We start from the raw sequence: 26,140 nt of genomic DNA, 5'->3' as shown, positions 1-26,140 counted from the left end.
TTATTCTCTCCTCTGTCTCCTTTGTTTGTTGTGCCCACTCAGGCCCCCTTGTGTCCATCTCCTTTAGGCGTTCCTCCATTTCCATAACTGGCTCTCCTAAATATTCAATGTCTTTCCGATTGCTCGCAATGGCCTGTGAGAGCTCTTCCCCAATGCTTGCCCCTTCCACCTTCGACTGTCTCAGTGAGCTCGCCTTTGAATTTGGTCAGTGCTGCGAGCAAAGCCTCCATAGTGAGTGCCATTCCCCAGTCACTATGACCTGTTGGGTTTCGGAAGGGAAGTTTTGTTTGTATCTGTCCCTTATTGTGTCTGTCCTGCTTCCGCTCTCCAGGGTTAGTATTCCTCTTTTTTGGTCCCATCGACTTCCACTATTCCATTACTGCATGCAACTGTGTCCGCTGATCCCCAGTACCTCAGTTTCTCCTGCTATGCCCTTCCTCCACTTGTCTGGCGCTCCCCGCCTGCTTCTTATTGTCCGGCCTGCTTCTCAGTTTCAAACTGTCCTTTCCTCGCTGGTTCCTGCCACCCTTCCTCTCCGGCGAGGGGCCCCCCTTTGTGCGCTTCCGGTTTGCTCCTCTAGTGTTCCCTGAGCCTTTATCTTGGTACAACCTGGCTCACTTCTTTGTTGTTGTGGGGCATGGGTCCCTTCCCCTCTTCTTTCCCCCTTACATCTTGATGAGTCGCTCCTCTTCTCTGACTCCTCTGACTTCTTTGCCCCCGGCCTTGCCTCTCTCCGGGCCTTACTGGGCTGTGCGTTTTTATTGGCAGGTCTCCTAGTCAGTCTTCTAGGCCCTGTCCCACCTGGGCTATATGTGGGTTGTTTTGCACTGCCCCTCTGGGGTGTACTGGACAGCTCAGTGTCTGTTGCTTAGATTGGGGTCATATTTTCCCCACTGCCCCTCCGGGGTCTTCTTGTGCCGATTCATGTGTCACGTGTCAGACCAGGACCCCCCCCTGTCCCCACCAGGTGTTTGGTTGTAGTGCTTTGCCCCCTCCTGCAGGTCTTACCAGTTTCCCCAGGGACCTCCCCGGGCTTTTTGTTGGAGCCGCTGACGCAGATCTCTGCCAGCAGCTTTACAACTGCTCAGTTTGCCGCTCCTCTTCAGCTATTGGATCTCCCGGGCCGCCGCAGTGAACCCTTATTTCTATTCTGGTCCTCCCTTCCATGACCTTCCGTCCCTCTTCTGTGCTTCTCCTCGCCCCGCCGCCAGGGCTTAAGCTGCGTGGATGGCGGTCCTCCGTGGGCCAGGGTAACTCCTTCGTTGTTCTGGCTCACCGTCCCTCCTCTCTGGAGGCTCCAGCTCCTCATGTGAGGGTACCTCGTGGGTCGTTGCTATCTTCTGCGCCTGGCTTACCGTCCCTACTCTCTAGTGACGCAGCAACCTTTCCCTTTGATCTTCAGTGGCTCTCCGGCTACACTGCACCTCTCCAGCAGGCCGGCGGCGGGTTGCACACTTCACACTTCGCTTTCTTTTTCACACGCTGGGTGTCACTGCTTGATCCTCCTCCGGCCTCAGCTCCACTGCAGTGCGGTTGCGTTGCTCAGCTTCCGCCGCTCCCCGTCTCTTTTGAGTCTTCCCGCCCGGTGCGGACCTCAACCGGTCACTTCTTCCCGATCCACACCGTGCACCTCAGTGCTCTTCTGATGGGGTCTTCCTCCTGCTCCGGCAACACTTCCCACCATCTCAGGGTATCCCAGTCTTCGGGTCTGTTCCGCTGCGCTGAGGTTAGCAGGGGGCGGCCGCCATTTTCCCTCTGGTGGTCCTCTCCCTCTCTGCCGGCTCGCTCGCCTCACCTTCCCCATCGCTGGCTGAAGACTTTTCCGCTTTAGCTCACACCATTCTGATTTATGTTCACAAACGTGCCCGATGTCGGTTTTCTTCCTTATTGCATCGGGCTGGCACGGAGCTTCACCATGACACGTCCACTCAGCCTGCCATCTTGGCGACCTGTTACGGCCACTTTTAAGGTTTACCGCCGAACTTGTGATGAGGCCCTATGTCATCTATTTCTTCTGCCTTGCAAGAATAGATGACATAGTCCTCTTATCACATTGATGTTTCAATGTGATGAGGTTTTCCTGGCCTCCTTGTGCTCAGGAATCCATGTGTCCTAGGTTTTAAACTTCAATATGGACTGAATTCATCACACACCAATATTATATTAAGATTGAATTTGGTATCTTATAAACGTCTAGATTCCTGTTGGAAGATACACTACGATCCACCTAGAGCACTACCCCGTTGCTGTGACTCACTGAGACAGCCTCGTAGTGGGATTACCTTTTTTTTTTTTTTTTTTTTAACACTCTCAATACCTTGAACTACCCCTTCAACCACTCTGCCACCCAATATCTATCGCAGTTGGAAAATTCTTCCACCTGAACAAGATAGAAATCAACTAGTATATTCTTCTGACGCACATTAAGGTTCTTTTCCTGACAATTTTCACCTTTCCTTTCTGGGAAATTCTGGACACTATCACACAATATTAGAAATTATTACTTGTCTGCACCCACCTAACACTCAATGCAATTACCCTCCGAAATCACTGCATAAAGAACTCTACATCTGTAACTAATTGCTCCTGGGGCTGAACTAGAAGCCTAGTCTAGCTCTTCCCACCAAGCGCAGAGCCACACAGAATACAGCTAAATCCAATAAAAATGTGGTCCAGCTGTCAGTCATCAACACTTCCTCCTAATCTCACCCCACCTCAGCCCATTACTTGCCATTACACTATTCACTGTAAACTTGATCAGCCACCTGCATGCAATGAGATTCTAAAATGTTTCACACCTGTTTAGTCTACGGTCTGCCCAAGGGCAATAGAAACCCAGCGCTTCAAAGCCATAACACATAGCAGCTAGTGCTATAGAAATACCACATAACATTAGATCTAGTTTAAAAATAATCCACCCACTGCAGTGTAAGGGTGTAAAAGTATGAGTGACACAATGGTGGCATGGTGATTGACAAAGACTTTTCTTTAACCAAAAATGAAGAGGAAACCTATCCCTCCCTAACTCAAAAAGGGGATGCCCTGCCTCTAATAAGGAACTAAGGAGTTGGTCAGAATGTCCAAGTAAATAAAAAGAGACCACCGTCGGGTCAAAATGCCTACCTCTATACCGATAAGCCTGTGCATAATTTACTACTCGTATTATGCTTTCGTTTTTTCATTTTGTTTAATAACTGAACTCCCTTCTCCAGGTCTTAGTTCTTTTCTGAGGAAATAAACAAAGTTCCAGTTCACAAAGGCAAGGCGGAATGACTGCCTTCCTCCCAAGCACTTTTCAGATTTTAACAATTCGCAGTTCAGTATTATTGGTGGGGCGGGGTGCCTCCCCTTCACCTGGCTTGCTTTGCACTTCAAAGTTCCCAGTTTACATGGGGTGTCACTATGAAGATGATTTGGCTTGATCTTCACAGAAGGGTATGGGTCCCAGACCCATGGGATTCCTCTCTCTTGGTATTGTAATCCTCGTTCACTATCCGTAAGGTACTGGGACTATGAAGATGACTTGACTTGATCTTCACAGAATGGTGCGGGTTCCAGACCCATGGTATTCTCTCCCCTTGGTGCTGCAGTTTTTTTTTGTTAGGGGTCTTAGCTCTTCCCCCACAGGCTTCCCTTGTGCTCCAGTATTGTAGCTCCAGTGTCTGCCTGGGCACTCTGTTACCCCTTCCAACCGCTCCAGTAGCCCTTGCACCTTTAGGGTCTCTGCCGTCTCGGCCCGGTCCGTCTCGGGTTCTCTGCCCTCTGTTTCTGGCGCCTCTAGGCTTCTGCGCTCTCCTGATTTGCGCTGGCGTATCCGCAGCACTTGCAGATCCTCAACCGGTGCACCTTCTTGCAACCGCACGGCCCCTCGGCTCAATTTGCCTGGATGTTCGCTTCTCTGCTTCGCTGGATGGTCCTTCAGCGTCAGACCAGGTAAGAGCCTCTTCATCTGCCTGGTAAGCTCCTCTGTAGCTGCTCCAGCTCTCTGCTGAACTGAGCGTTCCACAAGCTTGCGGTTCCTCCAGGGAGAGCCTCTCTCTCTCTCCGTCCCGATTTCCTGCTATAGTTTTAACTGACTGTTGCCCAAACAGTTCTCGAGAACAACTAGACTGCCAATTCACGAGTCCTTTATATGCTTCTGCATTGCTTCCTCGTCGCAGTACTGACCTTTAGATCTTCAATGAGTCAATTAATCTCTCCCTCGTCTCAGTACTTAAGGGATACATTCTCCTTAAGGAGTCCACACTCTTCCTCGTCCCAGTACTTCCTATATTTGTGGTATAAATAAAAACACATAGGAACACTAGGGAAGGTGTTGTAGGGGGTTAGTGAGGTGTGTTAAAGTAAGCTGGACCACAGTTTTCCCCAGGTTGTCACTAATCCCATAGGGGACTTCCCTCCCAATGAGATCCACCAGCTGAGTACCACCCCCAGGGAGACTTGGATAGCCACATGGGAAGTGGGCTCCCCCTAGGGGAGAAGTGGTGACATCCAGAGATTCATCACAGCAGGTTTTGTAATAGGTTAGGGTTTGTGGAATTATTTGCTGGGGGAATGTCAGGGTACACTCCAGTTTTGACAGCTATATTTACGAAATGTGCATATTCGGAGGATTTTTTTAATGTCTGACATGTTCTGGAATAGATTATATGGCAACTTAATGTTGTTAACCTTGGCTGCTGTTAATGTAATTAATGTGGTTTTATCGGAATGTGTATAAATGCATGAAAATATTTTTTACAATTTTTAACAGTTAGCTATAGTTCTTAACTTTGTAATTTCCATTTTGCTTGTTTTTTCTTTACCATTTTCTTGTTTTTTACATTTCATATTTTCAAAATTGTGTTAAAGGTTTGTAGTAAACCACAACACTATGAAAAAACGAACCCTAAGCCCTTACCTAAAGAGGTCTACACGACCAAACTGATTATGGCGATGCTCGGGTGAGTTTGCTTATTATTCGATCAGAGATTAAGATAGCTAATAAACAGATCCATAAGCACGGCTTTAATATTAATGTTTCCCTGGATCTAGCTCTACTTTAAGTTGCCAAGAGGCAGAAAAGGTGGCATCAAATTGCTCCTAGTTTGTTCAGATAAAAATAAGGCAGCTTCACAAGATGGTCCTAACGTTTCTAGTAGCCATGCATCAGAAGATGGAGACATTGAGCTCCACACCTCAGCTCGAAGAGTCAGACTAAAATCCCTGAGCATGAAGGATATGACTGGGAGTAATCTGAAAGATTGAGACCCTGATTCCACCAAATAGAGAATCTTTTGACAACGAGATATCAGAATCTGTTTGGCCAGAGAATCTAGATTTAGGCTCCAAAACAAATGGATGCCACAGTAAGACCACACCCACTTTTAGCCAGGTTGGGATGCCACAAGAACAAAAGCTATCTAAAACCACCAAGTTGATGCCTTGGTTCAAGATGCAAACCAAGCATCAGCAAAGCCAACTAATATTACCTGCCCGTAAGATGGAAACAGCGGGCAAATGGTGCTATTTGGATACAGGTACTGACTATACAAGAGCCAAAAAGAGCGATTTTGCAAATGCTTGTTTTGACAGGAATTCAATGTGGCTTAAGGCACATTTGGTTAAGACATTTTTTATTAACCCAATAGCTGCTTTACAGCTGAAATTAAGTCATTACCTTTCAGAAGACTACTTTGAAATACCCATATATTAACAAAGGGTCGCTCCAGTCTTGGCCAATTTCTGAAATCACTTTTTCGCCACTGAATCTTTGTGCTCTTGCCTCAAGCACTAACTAGTGCACCCTCTCCTGAAAACGCCTTCTGCCAATCCTAAGGGTCTGGCAAATTATCACCCAATCTCTAACACTCCTTTCCCGGGCAAACTCCTGCAAAGCTGGCAATCTCCCAGTTTACTCTCCACACTGAATCTGTTGGTTGTCTCCATGATCATTAGTCTGGCAACAGAGCAGCCAGAGGCACAAAAACTGCTCTCCTGAACGCCAGTGAAGATCTGCTCTCTAATCTTAACTCTATCCTTCCTTCTGTCCTCATCTTCCTTGATCTTTCCTCTGCTTTTGACATGGTCAACCACGCCACCCTGATCAATCGACTCTGTGAGAACCTGGGCATCACGCGTCAGGCCCTGGAGTGGTTGACCTTCTTCCTTCCTCCTGATTCGACCCTGTCTGGTCCAACTTAGGTCCTTTTTCTCCACCACATCTCTCTCCGCATGTGGTATTCCCCAGGGGTCCATCCTCTCACCCTGGCTCTTCAATGTCTATTCGACCCTTTTGGCCACCTGATCTCTACCTTCTCCACTAACTTTCAGTGTAATGCAGATGACACACCTTTCTTTCAGGCGCCCCTCTGCCTCCTGTCCTCTCTCGCTCATTCCTGACTGTATCCGCGATTCAGGATGGGTGCGTCTCCAACGATCTCTGCCTTAATGCCAGTAAGACGGAGATCCTTCTCATTGGGACCCCTGCTCCTGCACTCTGGCCGCCCTCTTTGGGACCTCTTCCTTTGCCTTTCGGTGAGACAAAAAACCTTGGTGTCATCTTCGACTCCACTCTCTCCTCACATCACGGACCTTGCCAAGAAGGCCCGCTTCCAGCTGCACCTTCTCAGAGGAATTCTTCCTTTTCTCACTTTCCCCCAGAAGCTCACTGTCTCCGGAGCCCTGATTCTCTCTAGGCTGGATTACTGCAACAGCCTCTCTGCCTTCCTCAATTCTCTGCCCTCTACAACTAATTCAGAACAGGACTGCGAGACTTATCCGTGGCCTCAAGCCCAGGGACCGTATCTCTCCAGCCCTGAAATCTCTCCACTGGCTCCCGGTGGATGCAAGGATCAAGTTCAAGACCCTCTGCATCGTCCACAATGCTCTCTTTTCGTAGTCCGCTCTACAATCAACTCTCTCTTCCAAAATACCTTTCTTCTCAAGCCCTTAGCACAGCTACCTCCAACTCTCTAAGGGTCAGATGCTTCTCCAGGCAGAGAGTGGGGGGGGAGGGGGGTAGATCTCTCTCCTCTGCAGGTGCCTTCCTCTGGAATGGCCTTGCTGCCCAACTCAAACTTGAGCTGGACCACCTGAAGTTCTAGAAGTAGCTCAGGACCTTCCTTTTCCTCTGTTCCTCTCTCCCTCCCTCCCCTACTGACCTACCCATCGGCTGTGCCAACTGGTTGCTTGGCTACCCTCAGAGTCTCACTGGGTACCAGGCTCCTCCATGATCAGTCTCCCCCACACTGCCTCCCAGCCACCCGCGCACTTAGGCACTGTGTTCGGAAGGGAACAGCCCTACCCCACGCCCTCTAGTCATAGCTCGAATGAATAAACTGCATCTGAAGGCAATGAGGGAGCAGCCCCCACCATCAGGGCACGTGTAAGAGCCCTATAGTGCATAGAATTAGATGAATAACATGGGCCATACCCCAGCTCCAACACTCCATCTTGTATTAGGCCTGGATGACATTTTTTATTAGGCCCAAAACCGCCACTCTGAGGGCTGCGGCTCTCACCACTCCAGCTCACACAGAGATGCTACGTTTTCAGCACACCAGGCCAGCTCTGCACGAGCCTTGTTCCCACGGACGTCAATCCTTCCCCTGTCCTCTGAACTGTTGCAAATACCTAGCATCAGTTTTAAGAATGTGCTCTGCGAGGAGCGTGAGACAGCACCAGGCCCCAGCACTGCATCCATTCATCTCCACTAAACTGGCAGCACACCCCTGACCCCACCCCGCCAGGCCAAAGCCCAGCCCACCCTGTTGACCTGGCCCCCTATCTCTTCACATACCAATAAATTTCCTGCTCTCTGATCCTGACTATTTCAGATTGCCCACCACAGATCTAAAGCCTGCATGCCTGTATATCTCTCTAAAAACAACACAAGTCTTCTCGTATCATGAGGCACCAGGGAAAGTAGACGGTAGATCAAACCCCGGGGGAGAAAATTGGGTGCAGGAACTGTAGTATTAATAAAGTCCTGAATGCAGCGGTCGACACACCTTTATATTATTCTCCAGTCTTATGAATACCCCTTTCATATGATGTTAGGTACCTGCCATATTTAGTAAATTATTGGGTCCTGTTGTTTAGCTTAGATTAGATGAACAAGTTACTTACCAACTGTAACGTTCTTTCGACTGGATGTTCCTCCCACATATTCCTCATCTTATGATAATTCGTTATCTCCAGCTTCGCTGCTTCGGAAAAAAAAAAGTCTCGGCAGAGGGCGCTGTGCTCGAGGTCGTGGCTTCGATTGTCCCTCGACGGTCTCCGTACCGTGTCGACGCCACTGATGGTATAAGTAGCTCGAGCCGCGCCCGTTGCTCCACTTCTGTTTTTTCGATGAAAACATATAGGAGGAACACCCAGGCGTGCCCCATGACTGATACACACTTCGTGAGGAAAGTGTAAGAAAACGTAAACTGTACTGCGGGGTAGGATGGGAGGGTCGATGAGGAATACGTGGGAGGAACATCCAGTCGGTAAGTAACTTGTTCTTCGAATGGATTGTGTCCTCCCACGTATTCCTCATCTTATGATAGACTCCCATAGCAGTAGTAATTTTGGAGGTGGGAGTATTAGTTTTCAGTTTTCATGGACAGAATGCAGAACTGCTTTGGCAAATAAACCCTCATTTGAGGAGGCAGTATCCAAACAGTAATGTTTTACAAAAGTGTGTATTGTTTTCCAAGAAGCAGCTGAACAAATATCTGCTGCCGGTACTCCCCTCTTTAGAGCCGTAGAAGTAGCCATACCCCTTGTAGAATGGGCACGAAGCCCATCTGGTGGGTCTTTTCCTGCTAACCTGTAGCATTCAGTTATGGCTAAAATGATCCAGCGGGATATGGTCTGTTTTGTTACAGATAATCCTAGTTTATGACCCACAAATAGTTGGTCATCTTGCCTCAATTTAGCCATTCTTGAGATATAGAAAGAGCCCTCTCTAGTCTGTGCAATCTCTCCTCTTCCTTTCCCAAATGAGGAGGAGGATAAAAAGTTGGTAATATTATCTTTTGCGACAAATGGAAGTCTGAAACTACCTTTGGTAAAAAGGAAGGTTTAACTTTAAGGACTCCTTATAAAAAGTAGTAAATGGCGGTTTGCATGAGAGCCTGAAGTTCGCTAACCCTGCGGGCTGATGACAAGGCCACAAGAAGTACAGTTTTTAATGTTAAGAGCCTCAATGGGCAGGATTGCATAGGCTCAAAAGGTATACAAGTCAAAAATTGTAGTACTAGATTTAAGTCCCAAGTTGGGACATGAAAAGGTACATTAGTAAGCCCCTTTAAGAATTGAATGATCAATGGAATTTTGAAATATGAAACCTCTTCTGAGGTGCGCTTGATAATAGACCGCGCAGAAAGGTATCCTTTAATTGTCCCTATCTGGAGCCCCAGATTGGCTAGATGCAGTAGGAAAGAAAGCACCATTGGGGTGCCACATTGAAAAGGGTCCACATTCTTATCTTTGCACCAGTTACTGAACTTGTTCCAGCGACATCGGTATAAAGATTTTGTTGCTGGCCTTCTGTCCAGATTTCTACGCCGAAACGTATTTCAACTACATCTGCCTGACCTTCTTTGGCTAACTATGTTGACCATTGGACTTACATTTGCTAGGCCAGTTTGCTTATACGTAGACCTGAGCAGTACTGTAAGAAACAGCAGACTAGTGTGAATATATAAGTCTAGTTTACACTAGTTATCTACTCCTAAAACCCCATAAAGGAACAATAATTGGTTTTTTGTTTCTTTTTGTCCGGGGTTCTTTGGCGAATACATATGTGGATTTTCAGAACCAAAATAGGTTGAAAACTAAGCAATGTAAATTCAAAAGATGATGAAAACTAAATAATGCTATAATATCCTTTTGCCATAGGAATAGAATATACTTTTTTTGTGTTCATCCACAACTTTTTTGTCCAAATGAAAACTTTGACTTATGGGGTCTCTTTGTCAAAAATGTTTGTATGGTTTGTTCGCTTTACGTGTACTTAACTTTTTATGGTCTTCTACGGTGCATGATTAATTCAAATGTTGATATTTTGATCAAAGGATTATATTCAAAATAATGCATCTTTTGAGAAATGATAATTTTTGTGTAAAATGTCAGTGAAGTTTTTGCACCAAAAGTTGTTTTATGTTTTCTATTAAAATAATGAAAAATTGTAGCTAAGATTCTGGTCAATATTCAAGTGTTAAATCTATAGCAATGATGATATGATCACTTGCTAACTAGAGGTAAAAAACACAGAGCCAGAGTGAATGAGGACACTCTTTGGAACCAGAAAACAGGAGGCCCTAATGAGAGCGATCCTCCAAGGGAAACCTTGTGTTAGACCTGTTGACTAGCCTGTGGCATTTTTCCTGTATGCTACAGTGTGGTATACCAGTTGTTTGCTTTTTGAGGTTGGAAAAAGTGAGGTGAGTATTGGTAATTGGTATACCATATCACCTGCATTTTACACCCTGTGGGGTCATCATTATTTTTTTCTTGTTGGCCTTCTGGCCGAAAGCAATATCTCCATTACGTCATCCGGAAGATCCCAATCCTTGTATCTCAACCTCTCAGAAACCATGCGTGAAGGTTGAGTGTCTTGACCTCTGGATGGAGAACCCGACCTTCCTCTTGCGAGAGAAGATCCTCTCTTTGCGGAAGACATATTGGAGGGCAGATGGACATGTCTAGAAGGTCCGGGTACCACGTCCTCCTGGCCCAATCCGGGGCAATTAGTATCATGGTTTTCCTGAACTTTCTCAACCTCCTGATTACTTGAGGAATCACGGGGACTGGGGGAAACGCGTACAGCAGTGGAAACTTCCACTCCACTACGAATGCGTCTCCCAGAGCTCCTCTTTGAGGAAATTCCCTTGAGCAGTACTGCTCGCACTTCCGATTGATCACAGTGGCGAACAGATCCACTTGAGGGGTTCCCCAAAGGGCGAAGATCTCTTGAAGGACTTCCTGAGCGAGCTCCCACTCGTGTGAGACTGTGCTCTGCCTGCTCAGAGCGTCTGCCGCCGTGTTTTGCTCTCCGGCTAGGTGAATTGCCGATAGAGAGATTCCCTCTCGTATTGCCCAGAACCAGAGCTGCATTGCCTCTCTGCACAGTGGTAGTGACCCTACTCCTCCTCTCTTGTTGAGGTAGTACATGGCCACTGTGTTGTCCGTCATTATCAGAACATTCTTTCCCTGTACAGATGGCAGAAAGGCCTTCAGCGCTAGTCTGATTGCCCTCAGCTCCAATAGGTTGATGTGTAGTTTGGACTCCGATGGAGACCAACGACCGCTGATTGTCAGATCGTTGGTGTGTGCTCCCCACCCCGTGAGTGAGGCGTCCGTCACTACTATTATCTCCGGCCATGGTTGTCAAAAGGATTCTCCCTTGAGAATGTTGTCGTTGCAAGCCCACCATAGTAGATCCTGAGCAACTGCGCTCAGGACTTGCAGAAGATCCGACATATTCCCTGGGAACTGGGACCACTGAGTTCTGAGTGCCCATTGAAGTGATCTCATTCTCAGTCTGGCCTCTGGTACTAGGAAAATGCAGGATGCCATGAGGCCTAGCAACCTGAGAAAATCGAAGGCCGGTAGACATTGGGCATTCTGGAACTTTGTTACCATCTGCAGAATGTGGAGAGCCCTCACCTCGGGAGGCTAGGCTTTTCCAGAGGAAGTGTCCAAGACTGCTCCGATAAACTGGAGTTTCTGGGTTGGTATCATGTGGGACTTCTTGAAATTGAGGGAGAAGCCCAGTTTGTGAAGGAAGTGGCAGGTGATCGAAAGATGTTCCTGAGTTTGTTCTGGAGAACGTGCTCTGATCAACTATTCGAAGAGGTAGGGGTAGATGTGAATCCCCCCTCTCCTGAGACTCGCTGCCACAATCGCCATTAGTTTGGTGAAAACCCTTGGGGCGGAGGTCAACCCGAATGGCAGAACTCGAAACTGATAATGAGAATTGCCAATCGCGAACCTCGGGTACTTTCTGTGCCCTGGATGGATTGGCACATGAAAGTAAGCACCCTGAAGGTCCAATGATACCAACCAGTCTTGGAGTTGCAGAGCCTGAAGGATCTGAGAAAGGGTCACCATCTTGAACTTGTCCTTCCTGAGGAACTTGTTCAAGTTCCTTAAGTCCAAGATGGGTCTCAATCCTCCGTCCTTTTTTGGGATGAGAAAGTATGGGGAGTACCAACCCCTGTTCCTCTCCGCTACAGGTACCTGTTCTATGGCACCTTTCTCTAGCAGGGTTAAAATTTCCTGCAACAGGAGCGGGTCTGGAATTTTTATGGAGTTGGCTCCCGGTGGATGATTCCGAGGCCTTTTTAGAAAGGGGAGACAGTAACCTTGAGCTACTGTTTCCAGTGCCCAAACATCTGAGGTACTGCCTCGCCATTCCTTCAGATGTTGAGAGATCCTGCCTCCCACTGGTGTCTTGTGGAGCAAGGTCTCAGAGAGATTTGGAGGCGGCTGCAGGAGTGGCTGAGGGCAAAGATGCCGCTCCTGAGGCTGATTTCGCACCTCTTCCTCGTCCACCACGAGGGACATTTTTTCTGCCTCTGAGAAGCCTGTCCTCTTCCTCTACCAAATGAGGAGTAGCAGCGAAAAGAACAACCTCTCCAGGAAGATGATCCTGAATAGGTTTTCTGAGGCTGGCGCATGGAGGCACTAAGAGATTTAGCTACCGCTTTCGAGGTCTGGAGTTTTTCTAGGCTTTCGTCAGCCTTACTGCCAAATAGCCTCGAGCCATCAAAGGGCATGTTAAGGAGTCTGATTGCACATCCTGTGCAAACCCCGACTTCCTCAACCATGCAAATCTGCGCAACACAGTGCTTGTAGCCATGGATCTGCTGATGCCATCAGCAGTATCCAGTCCAGACTGGAGACATTCCCCCATTGCCTCCTTTCCGTCTTTGACTATATTCAGGAAGCCTTCCCTTTCCTCGCCTTCTGGAATATGCTCAGCCGCCACTGAAATACAGTCCCACAGGGTATGGGTAAACCTGGCAAGGGTACAGGTGACATTTGTCGATTTCAGGGCCATGCTACCTGAAGTGAAAACTTTACGGGCCCAGGCATCAACTTTCTTGTCCTCTCAATCCGGAGAGATAGTGGGATATGCAGTTTGTTTTGCTGTGGATGCAGCCTGAATAACCAGACTTTCTGGAGTCGGATGCCTGTTTAAATATTCAGGATCCGTACCAGCTGGTCTGTATTTCTTTGGGAAATTACTATTTGTAGCAGCAATGCTATCAGGATTTCCCCAAATGTTTTGTACTGTTCTCTGAAGAACCCTATGAAAGGGGAGAACTGGGTCTTTTTGGGGACCTTTGACAATTATATCTGTCATGTCGTCCTGTTCAAACACGGGTGAAGTGTTACCCCAACCCATGTATTCTACTACCCTGAGTCTGTATGTTCTGCAGGGTCAGGTTTGGCAAATTCTAACTCTGGGGAGGTGTCAATTCCACTAGCAGAGTGTAGAGTATCACTCAGGTCTCTCATTCTAGATTCCTGATCAATGTGTTCCTCAGGAACTTGTCTTGTGCCATATGAAACTCCAAAGGGAGTGACTTTGTCTTCCTCCGAGCCAGATTCCTCATAAATTGAGGACATAGCTTTAAAAAAATCTGTTCTGGGCAACAGAGTAAATCTCCTTTCTTCCTCAACAATTTCCTTTGAAGGAATTGAAAAATCCTTCGAGGTTGTCGACGGGAACTTCGAAGACTTCGAAGAAGACTTCGATATAGGTGTCGAAGACGCTCTTGGCTTCGATGCCGAAGCAGTCGACGCCGATGGCGCCGATGAAGCCGTCGAAGCCTTTGATGACTTGAGCTTTTTATGAGGCACCGGAGATGTGCTCGACTCTCGAGGAGTCTTCGACGACTTGGCGTTGACTCGAGTATCTTCGATACTACTGGCTTTTACCAAGGTAGTTCTCGACTTCTCTTTGTCGTCCAATGGAGCGACCTTAGAGGAATGGCTCTTCCGAGGATCTTTCGAGGGGGTCGGGCCGCATTCTTGAAAAACCTCCATCATCTTTTTACGGAATTCCTCCCATTTTCTGGGGGAATCCGATTTTGTCAGACATCGAATTTCTTCGGTCGACTCAGAAGATGACGACGATGAGGGAGATCTATGTCTCCTCTTCAGTTTTTTTGACGAGGAAGAAGAGTGCCTCGATCTACTCCTAGAGCGAGACCTCTTGGAGTGCCTATGTCGATCCGATTCTTTCGAATCGGTTGCTTTCTTATGTTTTTTGGACACAGCCTTCTTAGAGGCTTCCCTCCCCACCGACAGTTTACCTCTCCTCTCACGAAGGGCCTTCTCAGTCATGGACTGGCAGGAACCACAGTCGTCGGTTCGGTGACTAGAACCGAGACACCAGAGACAAACTCGGTGAGGATCCGTGATCGACATTTTCGATCCACAATCAATACACTTCTTGAACCCAGTCTTGGGTGTCGAAGGAGTCGAAGAAGATGACATTTTCACAAAGAAAATCTCGGAGCGCGCCGTTCACGATAGCAAAGCTATCGGAAAAACGGAACTGGAGCAACGGGCGCGGCTCGAGCTACTTATACCATCAATGACGTCGACACGGTACGGAGACCGTCGAGGGACAATCGACGCCACGACCTCGAGCACAGCGCCCTCTGCCGAGAAACTTTTTTTCCGAAGCAGCGAAGCTGGAGATAACGAATTATCATAAGATGAGGACTACGTGGGAGGACACAATCCATTCGAAATAATGTTTCTAACGTGTCATTCGACCTTCACCGCAAGGATGAGCCCCAGCTGACCCACGTGCGCCAAGATCGTCTGGGAAGCCGCAGCCAATTAGCACCTGGCATTCCCTATGGAGCAGGTTGAGCTATATGGACCCACCCACCAACAATGTCATTTTTTGTCCTATGTAATTACGTCACTGGTGATGCGTGTGTCCTTTTTAATGTGCTGCCTGTGTAATTTTTGGCAGAGCGCTCTGGGGTAGCAGAGTTCTTTGCTGGCATTTATATTATATAAACTTAGTTATCCTTGCAAAATATCTCTTGCTCTTATTCCCTGATGGGGTGTATAATTATTGGGACACGTGTTCAGAGGTTGGAGCCTTCAACTGTAACTGTAACCGCTACAGTCCCCTGCCTCCTTGCACTTACTCAGAGCCGCGCTGCCCTGGCTGCACTTACTCAGAGTAATGCTGCCCTGATTGCACTTCACCCTTCCTCCTCCCTGGCACTCCGCTATCCCTTCCCACTGCACTTTGCGTTGTTGCACTTGTACAATCTGAATGACACAAGGCCTAGTAAGATTGTTTGTCTTGTCCTCCCTCGGTCTTCCCTTCCATGTCTTGGAGCATTTAGAAACACTTTGTTAGAGGCACGTTATGAAGGACATATACCATATCCCTTTTGCAGTTTTTTAAATAAATCACAAGTGCTATAATTCTGTAAATAAGGAAGCCATCACCCATATCAGAGTCATGTAATAAGATGATTCTGAACATGTACCACACTAGTATTATGTAATAATTCTAAAGCAATATATTTTTTAATAATGATATTTATCAATGCAACAAGAATATAGAAACATTTGAGCTTTTCCCACACAGTAACTATGCTATGTTTTCTCGTGTTTCTCTATGACCATTTCATTCTGTTCTCTCAACCCATCAGGACCATCAATAACACACATTTTCGCAGATCTGTCAGCATTTGTGCAATACGTGCACTCAGATCGGAGAAATCTCTTTAAAACAGTGATGGTACTTGTGATTATGATGGTTACTCCCCTAACACAGTGCATTATAAATAATGTTCTCATTATGGTAAAGCTCACCCCCTTATTTAGTGATTTCTCTGAAACAAAATAGAAAAAATGCACACTATAGGGTATTTAATTGGAAGAGCTATTATCTGTGCACCCTACCGTGCAAAGATTATATGAAAATTAACAGGCCCATTATTAAAAAGTGCCACAATGCTGCTGGAAAAACCACTTCTATCCTCTTAAAAGCACAGAGCTAGCTCAAAGATATGCCAGGGTGGTTCCCTAAGGGCGGGTAGTGGGTGGGAATGGCCAGAGAGACTAGCATGGTCAGTGGATGGGTAAAAAGCCAGATACGCCCACAGACTGTGTCCCCTCATCACATCCCATCTCTCTTCTATCTTCACTAAACTTACAAATAGTTTTGTCTCCTATGCATTGCTTATAGTGCCACGTAATAGCCTAAACTAGTGAAGGGCTGATTCCTTTAGAGGGGGAGGAAACGCGAGAACTAAGAAACTAACATTGCACCAATTAACTGCATCTCCAATGTGATTTGGAAACATATTGATGGATGGAAATCTCCACATCGCAAATGGCATCATATATTAGCTGAATATTTTAAAGAGTCTAAGAAGAGGAGTGGACCGAACTCATAATTCAATAGACAAGGTAATTGTAATGATGGACCCCGGGAAGTGAAGATGAGGTGTTGTAGCTAACATAGATTAGTATCTACCCTCGAGTCCAATGAAAAGCAGAAATGAACGCTCTACTCTGATGCTGCTCTTCGATAATACTCCAAGTTCGGGGAGGGGGTCTTGGGGGGAGGTCCTCGAGGTTGGCTAAAAGGTCATTACTTTAAGTGAAATGTCCGACCCAGATTACTCATGTGAAATGATTAGAGAACACAGCCCATCTCAGCCACATCCCGGTTTGCATAAACCATACACATTTGAAGATTATTTGTATCAACACTGGGAGAGGCTATGGTGAAAAGAAAGCAATGCTTTGGTAGAAGGCAATAGATGAACCATCTTAATGAACGTTTAACACCGAGGGATCCTGGATGATCTCAGCCCATTGATAGGGGAACCCTGCCACTCTGTTCATGCATGCGCCAAGATGAGCGGACATCCACGCCACGGAGTATGGCTGATTTCTTGGTGGAATCTTGGGTAGAAGGAGAGGATAACTTTGGCTATGCATTCAACTCAGGCATATTTGGCACGTAGACTACGTACATCAGAGTTAAAACCAATTTGTCCACATCAAAGAGTGAACTGTTCCCTGGAGGTACAGGTAAAGGGAGAAGAAATAGGTGTAGACCTAAGCAGATCTTCACATACACAAAGCCTCATTCACCGCCCGTTCAATTGCAGAAGGCAAGTCTTCATTGAACTTGGCAGACGGTAATACCAAATTTCGAGACTGTTCCCTAACAGAAACCATCTTTTGTGTAAGGATATTTTGACCCAAGCCTCTTAAGCTATATAGCGCTGTAAGAGGCAGTAACTTTTGCTTTATCCAAGAATGCTACAAGTAGCGCAAATTGTGCTGAATAGTTAACCTGTGCAAAATGGCATCATGGGAGTCTTGTATCCTGGGAACAGATGCCTAAAGATCTGGCTTAGATGATGTAACTAAGTTGAAGTATCCTTATGATGTCCGTATATGCACACCAAGAACGGCGGCTTGTATTAACACTTGTATTATATGTAAAGACACAGTGCCTCACTGTAGAATTTGTGGGGCAGTTAGTCCTGTTCTACAAAGTGCTAAAAAAGGTAACTTTGTTGTCTTAAATAAAACGAAATAAGGAATGAAATAAATCACATGTGTCATTTCTAAATCAGGAAGGAAAGCATATACAGTGGGTAGGTTACTTCTCTTGGTGTTACTTACTAATGGGAGGGGTAGACCCTAATTTTTTCCAAATAAAGCATGTGAAAGATATGGCTATTCTGCCCCTGCCCACCCCCCAAAACACATGGGAAATAAAATTCGTTCAGAAGTTAGCAACCATCCTTTAAGAAGCTAAACATGTTAAGCGCTATGCATATTATAGCAAACAACTGTTGGTGCAGTGGCCACTAACACAACTTCATGGGACATAGCATAGGGTAGTTACCTTCTCCGTCATCTCTGCAGGAATCTGCCTCTGCGGACCCCTCCTCAGCACCACCATCTTTCTTCTTCTCCCTTTTGTGCCGGGGCCGCTGCGCTTGCTTTTTCCGATGACCAAGCATGTGGCGCTTCAGATTACGGCTCTGGTTGCAGCAATACTCACACATGTCACATTTGTACGGCTTCTCCCGCGTGTGTATGCGCATGTGCCTCTTCAAGTTGCCCAGGCTACTGCATGAAAAGCTGCAGCGCTCGCAGCAGAAGGGCTTCTCCCCTGTGTGAGTACGGGCATGACGCTTCAAGTTGACCAGTTGGGCGGAGGCGTAGCTGCACTGCATGCACTTAAAGGGCTTCTCACCATTGTGGATCTTCATGTGCCGCTTCAAATGACTGGAGTAATGTGTGGCAAAGGAGCAGAGTCTGCATGAAAACACCATCCGGTCACTGTTCAGGCAGCCACTGCTGTCCGCCACCTCGCTGTCGCGTAGGAGCGGGATCCCCGTCAAGCATTTCAGACAGTGCTGGTTGAAGGCAAGGTCCAAGTAGCGGGAGGAGCTGTCCAAAACTAGGCCACATTCTCTGCAGAGAAAGGGGCTTGGCCGGGAGTCAGCACAAGGTGAGCCCTTGACATCTCTGGTATCTTCCACATCACTCTCCACGCTGAGCTGCTGGTAACTAGAGTAATCCTCATCGCTCAGGGAGTACGTGGGAATCTCAATCTTGGCAACCATGGAATCTGAGGCAAAAGAGACGAGGTGTGGTTAAGATCAAGAAAACCGGATCAAGCCTATGTTCAATAAATCCAAAGAACGTGTCAGGCACTAAATGATATGAATCTACACCACCTTCATAGCAAATGGGAGGAAGTACAAGAACAAGAGGACAACCTTTGACCATGATGCTGCTCTTTACTGCTTCTCACCATGGCATAGGGACAAAGGATGGAATCTACTACTGTTATTGCAATTTGTAATCACTGGAGTAGGGTGATTTCACCTAAAAAAAAGGGGGAGGGCATGAAGATACCAGACTTCCAAGACATGTCCATAACAAGAATGTGTCCAGCATCAAGACAACGCCACTAGACTATGAAATGATGCCATCTCTGCAAGGACTTAAATAATGGCTCAGAAAGGGGGCACCTTTTTATTCGCTTCCAGGCTTGCTATTAAAAAACAAATATCCTACTTCCGTCAAGCTTTAAGAATAATCAGCATCAGATATTCTGTATAGTGCAGTGAGATGCGTTTTCCTGTAAAAGTGAAACAGCCTGGGTTTCAGCTGATCCGCCATATCCTGGGACCTCAGCAGTTGTTAGAAGAGACAGCGTGAAGACAAACAAGCGAGTCAGGAGAGTTTTGTGAAAATAAATAACAGCTTGTGTTCCAATAGGATTGGTTAGAACGTCGACGTTTTGTCTACGTTGCTGCACAATCCCGGGTTTCCCTAATGGAGTAAACTTGACAGGACACTACTAAATAGGAATGACCTTTTGTGAATGAAGCTAAAGTTAATTTACTTCATTACCAAATACACCTTCTGAAAAAGACCGGCATTTCCAAAGCACAGAATCTGAAAGCCACCCAGGCATTGTTTGTTCAGACTGAACTATGGCAATGGCTCTTTGGAACCTTTCCCCCAGATGCTGTTTCTGGCACCCCCAAGATGGCATCTTGGGTCTGGCCGACAGGTCCTGGCATTTTGGGCCAGCGATACGGAATGCTGGTACCTATCATGGTTGAGACAGGGCACAGGGTAACAGCTGTGCTGAGAAGTGCTCTGGGGGCAAGGGCAGATACCGTGGACAAGCTGCTGCCCCGGGATGGCGCTGTTGCACCAGCGTGCATCTTGGGAAGCCGAGTAGCAGAAAGTCAGTCTGGTAAAGTGGCAGGCTGAGGTGGTTACTGCCCCCTGCACCAGGGTATGTTGTTTTGCAATAAGCAATAGTGTCATCAATCATAACGAGTAAGCGGGTAGCACTTGGGTGAACATAGGGTAATTGGGTAAATGACTTGCATATGTTTAGGCACTGAATGGCTGTTCTCTTAGGCTTATTAATGTTTTCCCTATAATGTCCCATACTGTCAAGCACATTCAAACTGAGATACATTGCTCTTTACAAAATCTCAAAGTAAAAATAAACAAACATAAAAAGCATGCACTGGAAAAAGCTCAACTAGAATCGAGAGCCTGGTACCGCCACTGTTTCCGAAACTAAAACCATACAAACGATCCTTCATATATGGTCCTCATTCTTACCCCCACTTCCAATCCACACCTGGCTAACTGCACGAACAGTAAACAAGTACACCCCAGTTTAGACACTGAAGCAAAGTCTCGAGGCTTCATGGTTCATCCACACAACACCTAAACCTCACCCCTCAAGAGACTGATAGCACCTAAACCCCACCACTCAAGAGACAACCTGGGCATCACGGATCAGGCCATAACATGACTGACTTCCATTCTCTCCGATCGACCCTCCCAAGTCCAACTTGGGTCCTTTCTCTCTCCCACCTTTCTCTCTACATGTGGTGTTCCCCATTGTTTTAACCTCACACCCTGGCTTCAACCATTACTTGGCTCCTCTGGCCTACCCCATCTCTACCTTCTGTTTTAACTTTCAGTGTTATGTGGATGACACTCGGCTCTCCCCCGATCTTTCGCTTATTCCGGACTGTATCTGCGATTCAGGAATGGTGTGCCTCCAACGATTTCTGCCTTAATGCCAGTAAGACGAGATCCTTCACATTGGGACCCCTGCTCCCGCTTTCCCCCTGCACTCTGGCCGCCCACCTTGGGCCCTCCACCCACACGTTCCTGTGAGGCAAAGAACCTTGGCGTGATCTTCAACTCCACCCTCTCCTCCTCTCTTCACATCTCAGACATCTCTTAGAAGTCACACTACCAGCTGAACCTCCTCAGGAGGTATTCTTCCTTTTCTCACTTTCCCCCAGAAGCTCATTGTCTCCAGAGCCCTGGCTCTCTATAGGCTGGACTACTGCAACAGCCTCTTTCTAAATCTGCCTGTTTCTACTCTTGACCCTTTGCAACTAATCCAAAACTGGACCTGTAGACTTGTCCTTGGCCTCAAGTCCAAGGTTTGTATCTCTCCATCCCTGAAATTTCTCCACTGGTTCCCGGTGGCTGCCAGGATCACGTTCAAGACCCTCTGTATTGCCCACAAGGGGACCGGGGACCACACTACATCCAACTCTCTTCCTAAGCATCTTCCTTCTCGAGCCCTCTGCTGATCCATCTCTAACTCTCTGAGGGGCATACGCTTCTCCAGGCAGAGAGGGGGAGGTAGATATCTATCCTTCGCTGGGGCCTCCCTCTGAACAGCCTCCCTGCCCCTCTCAAACAGGAGCAAACTTGCTCCCGTCTGCTACGCTAACTGGTTACCTTTCCACCCACTGAACCTTACGGCCACAAGGCTCCTGCATGACCAGTAGCCCCTTGCACTACCTCCGGGCCTCCCACCCACTTACGGACTGTATCTGCAACCCTACAGTCTCTGCACTTACTTGAGCCACCACCCTGGCAGCACTTCCCGCATCTGGCAGAACTTACTGCGTCTTGCCACTGCACCCCCCAGGCCCCATTTCACTTCTCCTCTTCCCTCCCCCTCCCCAATGACGATCTGAATGACAAGGCCTAGTAAGACAGTTTGTTTTGTCCTCCCTCTGTCGACCTTGTCTTGTCGTGCCTAGAAACACTTATGTACAGGCGGCTATAAATGACTTGTTTCATATCACAGACTGGAGCACTCAAACGATTTGGTGACTCCTGCATTATCAGAGCCCTGGTGTGCTGTATTATTTCAGCATTTCTCATCTCTTTTCTGGCAAAGTGAATGCAAAGTGAATGCAATGGCCAGGCAGAGTAAAAATATCAAAAGCCCTCAGTGAGCTTCCTTTTTCATGTTATTGTCAAAGAGAATCTGTTCTAGACAAACATAAAATGACCAGGTGCAAGCGGACGAAGACGGAAATAATAGAGTTTCTCCGAGGCCTTTACCAGAAAATGGGCGACACAGATATGGAGATAGGAGCTTTTCGCAAAGAATTATGGGACTGGGAAACTGCTGTGACGTTGGCAGAGGACTGTAACTGTGGAGCGAGCTGTGCTTTTTCTAGTAGCAAAGGTGGTCACAGTGACTGCCTTTCTTGCAATGCACTGCCTGCAACTAGAAAAAAATATTAAAATCTTGAAAAGGACAGATGCTGTCGTGAGACTGGGTTTCAAATTTGAATGCAAGATTTGAGTGCTGCTCTGTCACAAAGGCCCTTACCAGTGGATTTCCTTTCACAGGAATTATTGACTGGAGATTAAAGTTCCTCGATGAGAATAGTTAAACATTTTTGGTTCCCCATGCAGAATCTGGCTGGACATCCTGGACAAAAAAAAAAATGAGATTCTGTTGAATGGTGTTGAAAGTTGTTAACCCAAGAGTAGATGTAATCTTGAGGGGATGGGAATCTCTTTTTCCGCTGACTGATTGCAGAGTGCCTGTCTGGCTTATCTGCAGCTGTTTCATGACCACCTATATATGGCAGAGAGTGGTGGGTGATGGGGGCTGGCATTTTTGCAGTTCAGTTTTGAAGACTGTCCTTTTGACAGATCGGTCTCGCTCCTCCGCTGCCTCTCAGGTGGGAGTGGTAGAGGTGGAATGTATTGTTACTCCTAAATGGACATTAAAAGCGGTTTGCTAAGTTTATTTTCCCGCTGTTTAGGAGCATGTACAGAATCATGCTCTGCGACAGGGGTGGTGGGGAGGAAGGGCTTCTGTCCTGTGTTTGGTATTAACGGATGAATTGAAACTTCAAATAAAAGAGGAGGAAAACATCACATTAAAAAATACAGTGCTTGCTTTGTCTAAAACCTAACTTTAAAAGCAGTTTTGTGAATATTTTCAAACGCATGCAAGATTGGGAGATAGCCAGGGCCATCTAACTCCGCAAAAAGGCAAAGTGCGTGGATAACGGCACACCCACGCCAGACATTCTCATAAAGACTAGTGCTTTGGAGAGCATTACCTCTTGGTGTGACCCCCATTTTGGCATCAAGAGAACAGGGGTAACCACAACCCACCATGCAGTTCCAAGGTGGTCTACAACCACATACCCACCTGTCTAACCCCCATCATTTTGCCAAAAGTGATCCCTGTTGGGAGTGCAATGTGTTTTTTTCTTGTGGACTAAAGTACTGTCCCACTCAATATGAATATTAACAACCTCTAAAACCTGTGTTCCATTATTACCTCCTATCTTAAAATAGTCACTGTTGCTATATCATGAACTGAAATGTGATAGAAACATCACACACAAAAGAGTTAGTTTTAACCGAGTGCATATGTAGTTTCTGAATGTGCTGCAAACTCGTATTGCCATAAAATTATTTCTTATGTGAAGGGTGCACGTACTCCACAAATGTATTAAATTACAATCATTGTGCGCTCACTCTATCTAGTAGGTTTTGTCAAAAATTACAGAAAATGTATGTCCGAATGCGTGATTTGGACGTCGAATCACGCATTCGGTGATGGGGGCTGCGGGATGCCCCCGGCACCCTGGCTCCCCCGCAGCTGTCCCGAAAAAAAAAAAGAAAAAAGGGCTGCTGGGGTGTCCCCCGCACACTATACTATACAGTATAGTGAGTGGCGGTTGCGCTCACTATACTGTAAAAAACGCAAAAAAGGAAAGGACCCTGCGGTGCCGGTTCCCGATCACGGAAGTGAAAGGGAACAGGCGTTGCAGGGACCAGCGAGTCAGCAGCAAGGTAAGTAGAGGGGTGGGGGTGTGGCAGGGGCATGTGGGGGTGTGGGCAGGGGTTTGGCAAGTCAGAAATGTTCAGGGGAGAACATTTGCCACTCTGTCTTTCAACCCCAATCCATCTGGTACACTTATGAGGTATACATCAGACCATATGTATAGATCAGCAATTTTGAAATTATTGAATCTGTCTCCTTTATATATAAATAGTTCTGGTCGCCCACTGACCGTGTGAGAGGGAGTATTCGAAAGGGGTACTGTTTGCCTTTAGTAAGGTGGACACTTATGAGGTAGCCATTTACCACAGAAGATAGCTGATGTTAACCACGAGGGCAAGCCGGCCCTCCGCACACCAATCCCCTACATAGATGCACTGTGTCTTCATTAGTGTCTTTACACTTTAACAGGATTTGTAGGCATATTCTGGTTACTATGGATCGTGGGTTCATCGTAATCACATATACCGAGAACCTAAATCAATTATCTAAGGGAAAGCTTATGCTAGATGCACTACAGACCGCCTGACGATTACTAATCCAGCCATTCGATTTTCTCATTGAGATCTCTCACTACGCTTTTCACTAGAAAGATAAGTTGTTCTTTCTTCAGCAGTTTTCTCTTATCTAGCTGACTAAGTTGAAATAATACCGACCATTAAACTTCTAATGGGCTAAAAGTGGAGCATTTTGTGTCTGATTATTTAAACAGCTCTTATGTTCGATTATCCTTGTTTTAATTCTCCTTTCGGTTTTGCCAATGTAGAGTTTTTTTACAAGGGCACCATATCCCGTAGATGACCATTTTCGAATTGCAATTGGTCAGATGTAGCTGTCTCCATGGTTCCAGGAGACCTATATCTACCTCAATGCTTTTGGTAGTAGAGGAACAACAGGAACATGTACCACAAAGGTAGTGTCCATTCAATGGTGGAAAACCTCATCTTTCTGGTAGAGTTGATTGTGTTAGTTGCATCACACTTATATCGTTGCGTCTTATTTGGTCTTTGAGGTTCTTACTTCTTTTGAATGCCACAATCGGTTCATTGAGTGGACATGTTCCCCTTTCCAAGGTTTCCAGTTGCCAATGTTTTTTTTTTTAATTCTGTTTATTGATTTTTCAACAATCAACATACACACAGTGTCAATAACATGGGGAAAGAGCAGCATAACAAGGGGAAAATAAAATAAAAGAATGCCTAGTGACATAAGGGAGGTTATGAGGCACCCCTTATCTTTACATGGAGATGTATGCATTACATTCATGCTAGTACCCTTCCACTAGAAATATCGGATCTTCCCCACTATAACAAAATACTTTTAGGCAAAATATGGAACCCTGGCCCTAGGCCGACCAGGCCCGTCCCACTCTCTACCCTCAACCTACCGCTGTACGTTCAGTGTTGTAGCAGCATGAAAGTCTGGACAAGGGCTATATTTGAAGGTCGTTATGGTTTCTGAGCACACACCTCCAAGTGCGGGAATGGTGGGGCCACTCTATAGGCGTACCAGATTTTAGGTTTGGGGGCTAAATAGAGCGCAAGGGTGATATCAAATAGGTACAGTCTACCCCCTATCCCTATGCTAGTGGGTCTAATAATTCCCAGAGCCTATCTGCCTGTGGATTGCTGTCGGGATTTAGGCGTTTTATTACAGCCGGTTCCATTGTGTAGATCTTGGCTAATAGGCTTGTCCATTGTGATATAGAAGGGAGGGGGAGAGTAGCTGCCAGTGTATGACCAGCAATTTGCGGGCTGTGAAAAGCATGATGCCTATGACCCTGCAAACGAGGGCATCAGAGTGCCAGTCCCCGGGACCGGCTCCAAACATTGTGATGTAATGCGTTTATACATTCTGCGCCAGTATACCGCTAGTTCAGGACAGGACCCCACAGTATGTGTGCCAAGGTGTCCACATCATCACATCCACGCCTACAGTTGGGGTAGGATATCAAACCCATTCCATGCAGCCTGGCCGGGGTGTAGTAGGTGCGTTGGATTAGCTTCAATTGAATCTCACTATTTCTGGTATTCACGGATGTCACCGGGATGGAAGAAAAGAAGTCATAGATATCCCCGTGTCTAAGGGGAGGCCAAGGTCTGTAGACCAGGCGGTCGCCAGTGCGCTGTTCCTATCTACATTGTTTGGAATGCTCATATTGTAGAAGGTGTGGAGAGAGGGGTGCTTGTATTGTTGTCGCTCCAATTCACCTTGCACTGGGCTGGGGTAGCTTGGCGGGAAGCGTCAGTGGTAAGTTGTCGAATTACAGCACAGTCCGTCCTATACTGCAACCAATGTGTGGTGTTGAGTGCTAAAAGTAGGTGTCCGGTTTGAAAGGGTACGGTTTGTAGCCCTTCACACAGGTCTACGATCTTTATTTGTGACCGTACTGTGGTCTGACGTGGGCGTAGCTGGAATTTCCCTCTGATTGTCATAAGTGTACCTACGCTCATCCACTAGGGTGCCATTCTGATGTCGACTCCC

At 46.7% G+C, this 26,140-nt stretch overlaps 1 protein-coding gene across 2 annotated transcripts in view; it reads right to left on the bottom strand.

Annotated features, from left to right (window-relative positions):
- Positions 1-26,140, bottom strand: part of ZNF513 (zinc finger protein 513) — a 253,222-nt gene that overhangs the window by 72,917 nt on the left and 154,165 nt on the right. For both annotated transcript variants that reach the window (XM_069605477.1, XM_069605476.1), the window contains one exon: positions 17,891-18,622. In XM_069605477.1, coding sequence (XP_069461578.1) covers positions 17,891-18,622 — 732 coding nt within the window. The remainder of the gene's footprint in view (positions 1-17,890; positions 18,623-26,140) is intronic.

The sequence above is a fragment of the Ambystoma mexicanum genome, chromosome 4p (genome assembly GCF_040938575.1).
Source record: "Ambystoma mexicanum isolate Mex_15411 chromosome 4p, UKY_AmexF1_1, whole genome shotgun sequence".
In the NCBI taxonomy this organism is placed as follows: domain Eukaryota; kingdom Metazoa; phylum Chordata; class Amphibia; order Caudata; family Ambystomatidae; genus Ambystoma; species Ambystoma mexicanum.
Note: the sequence above shows the minus strand (reverse complement) of the source record. Positions and strands in the feature narration are given on the sequence as shown.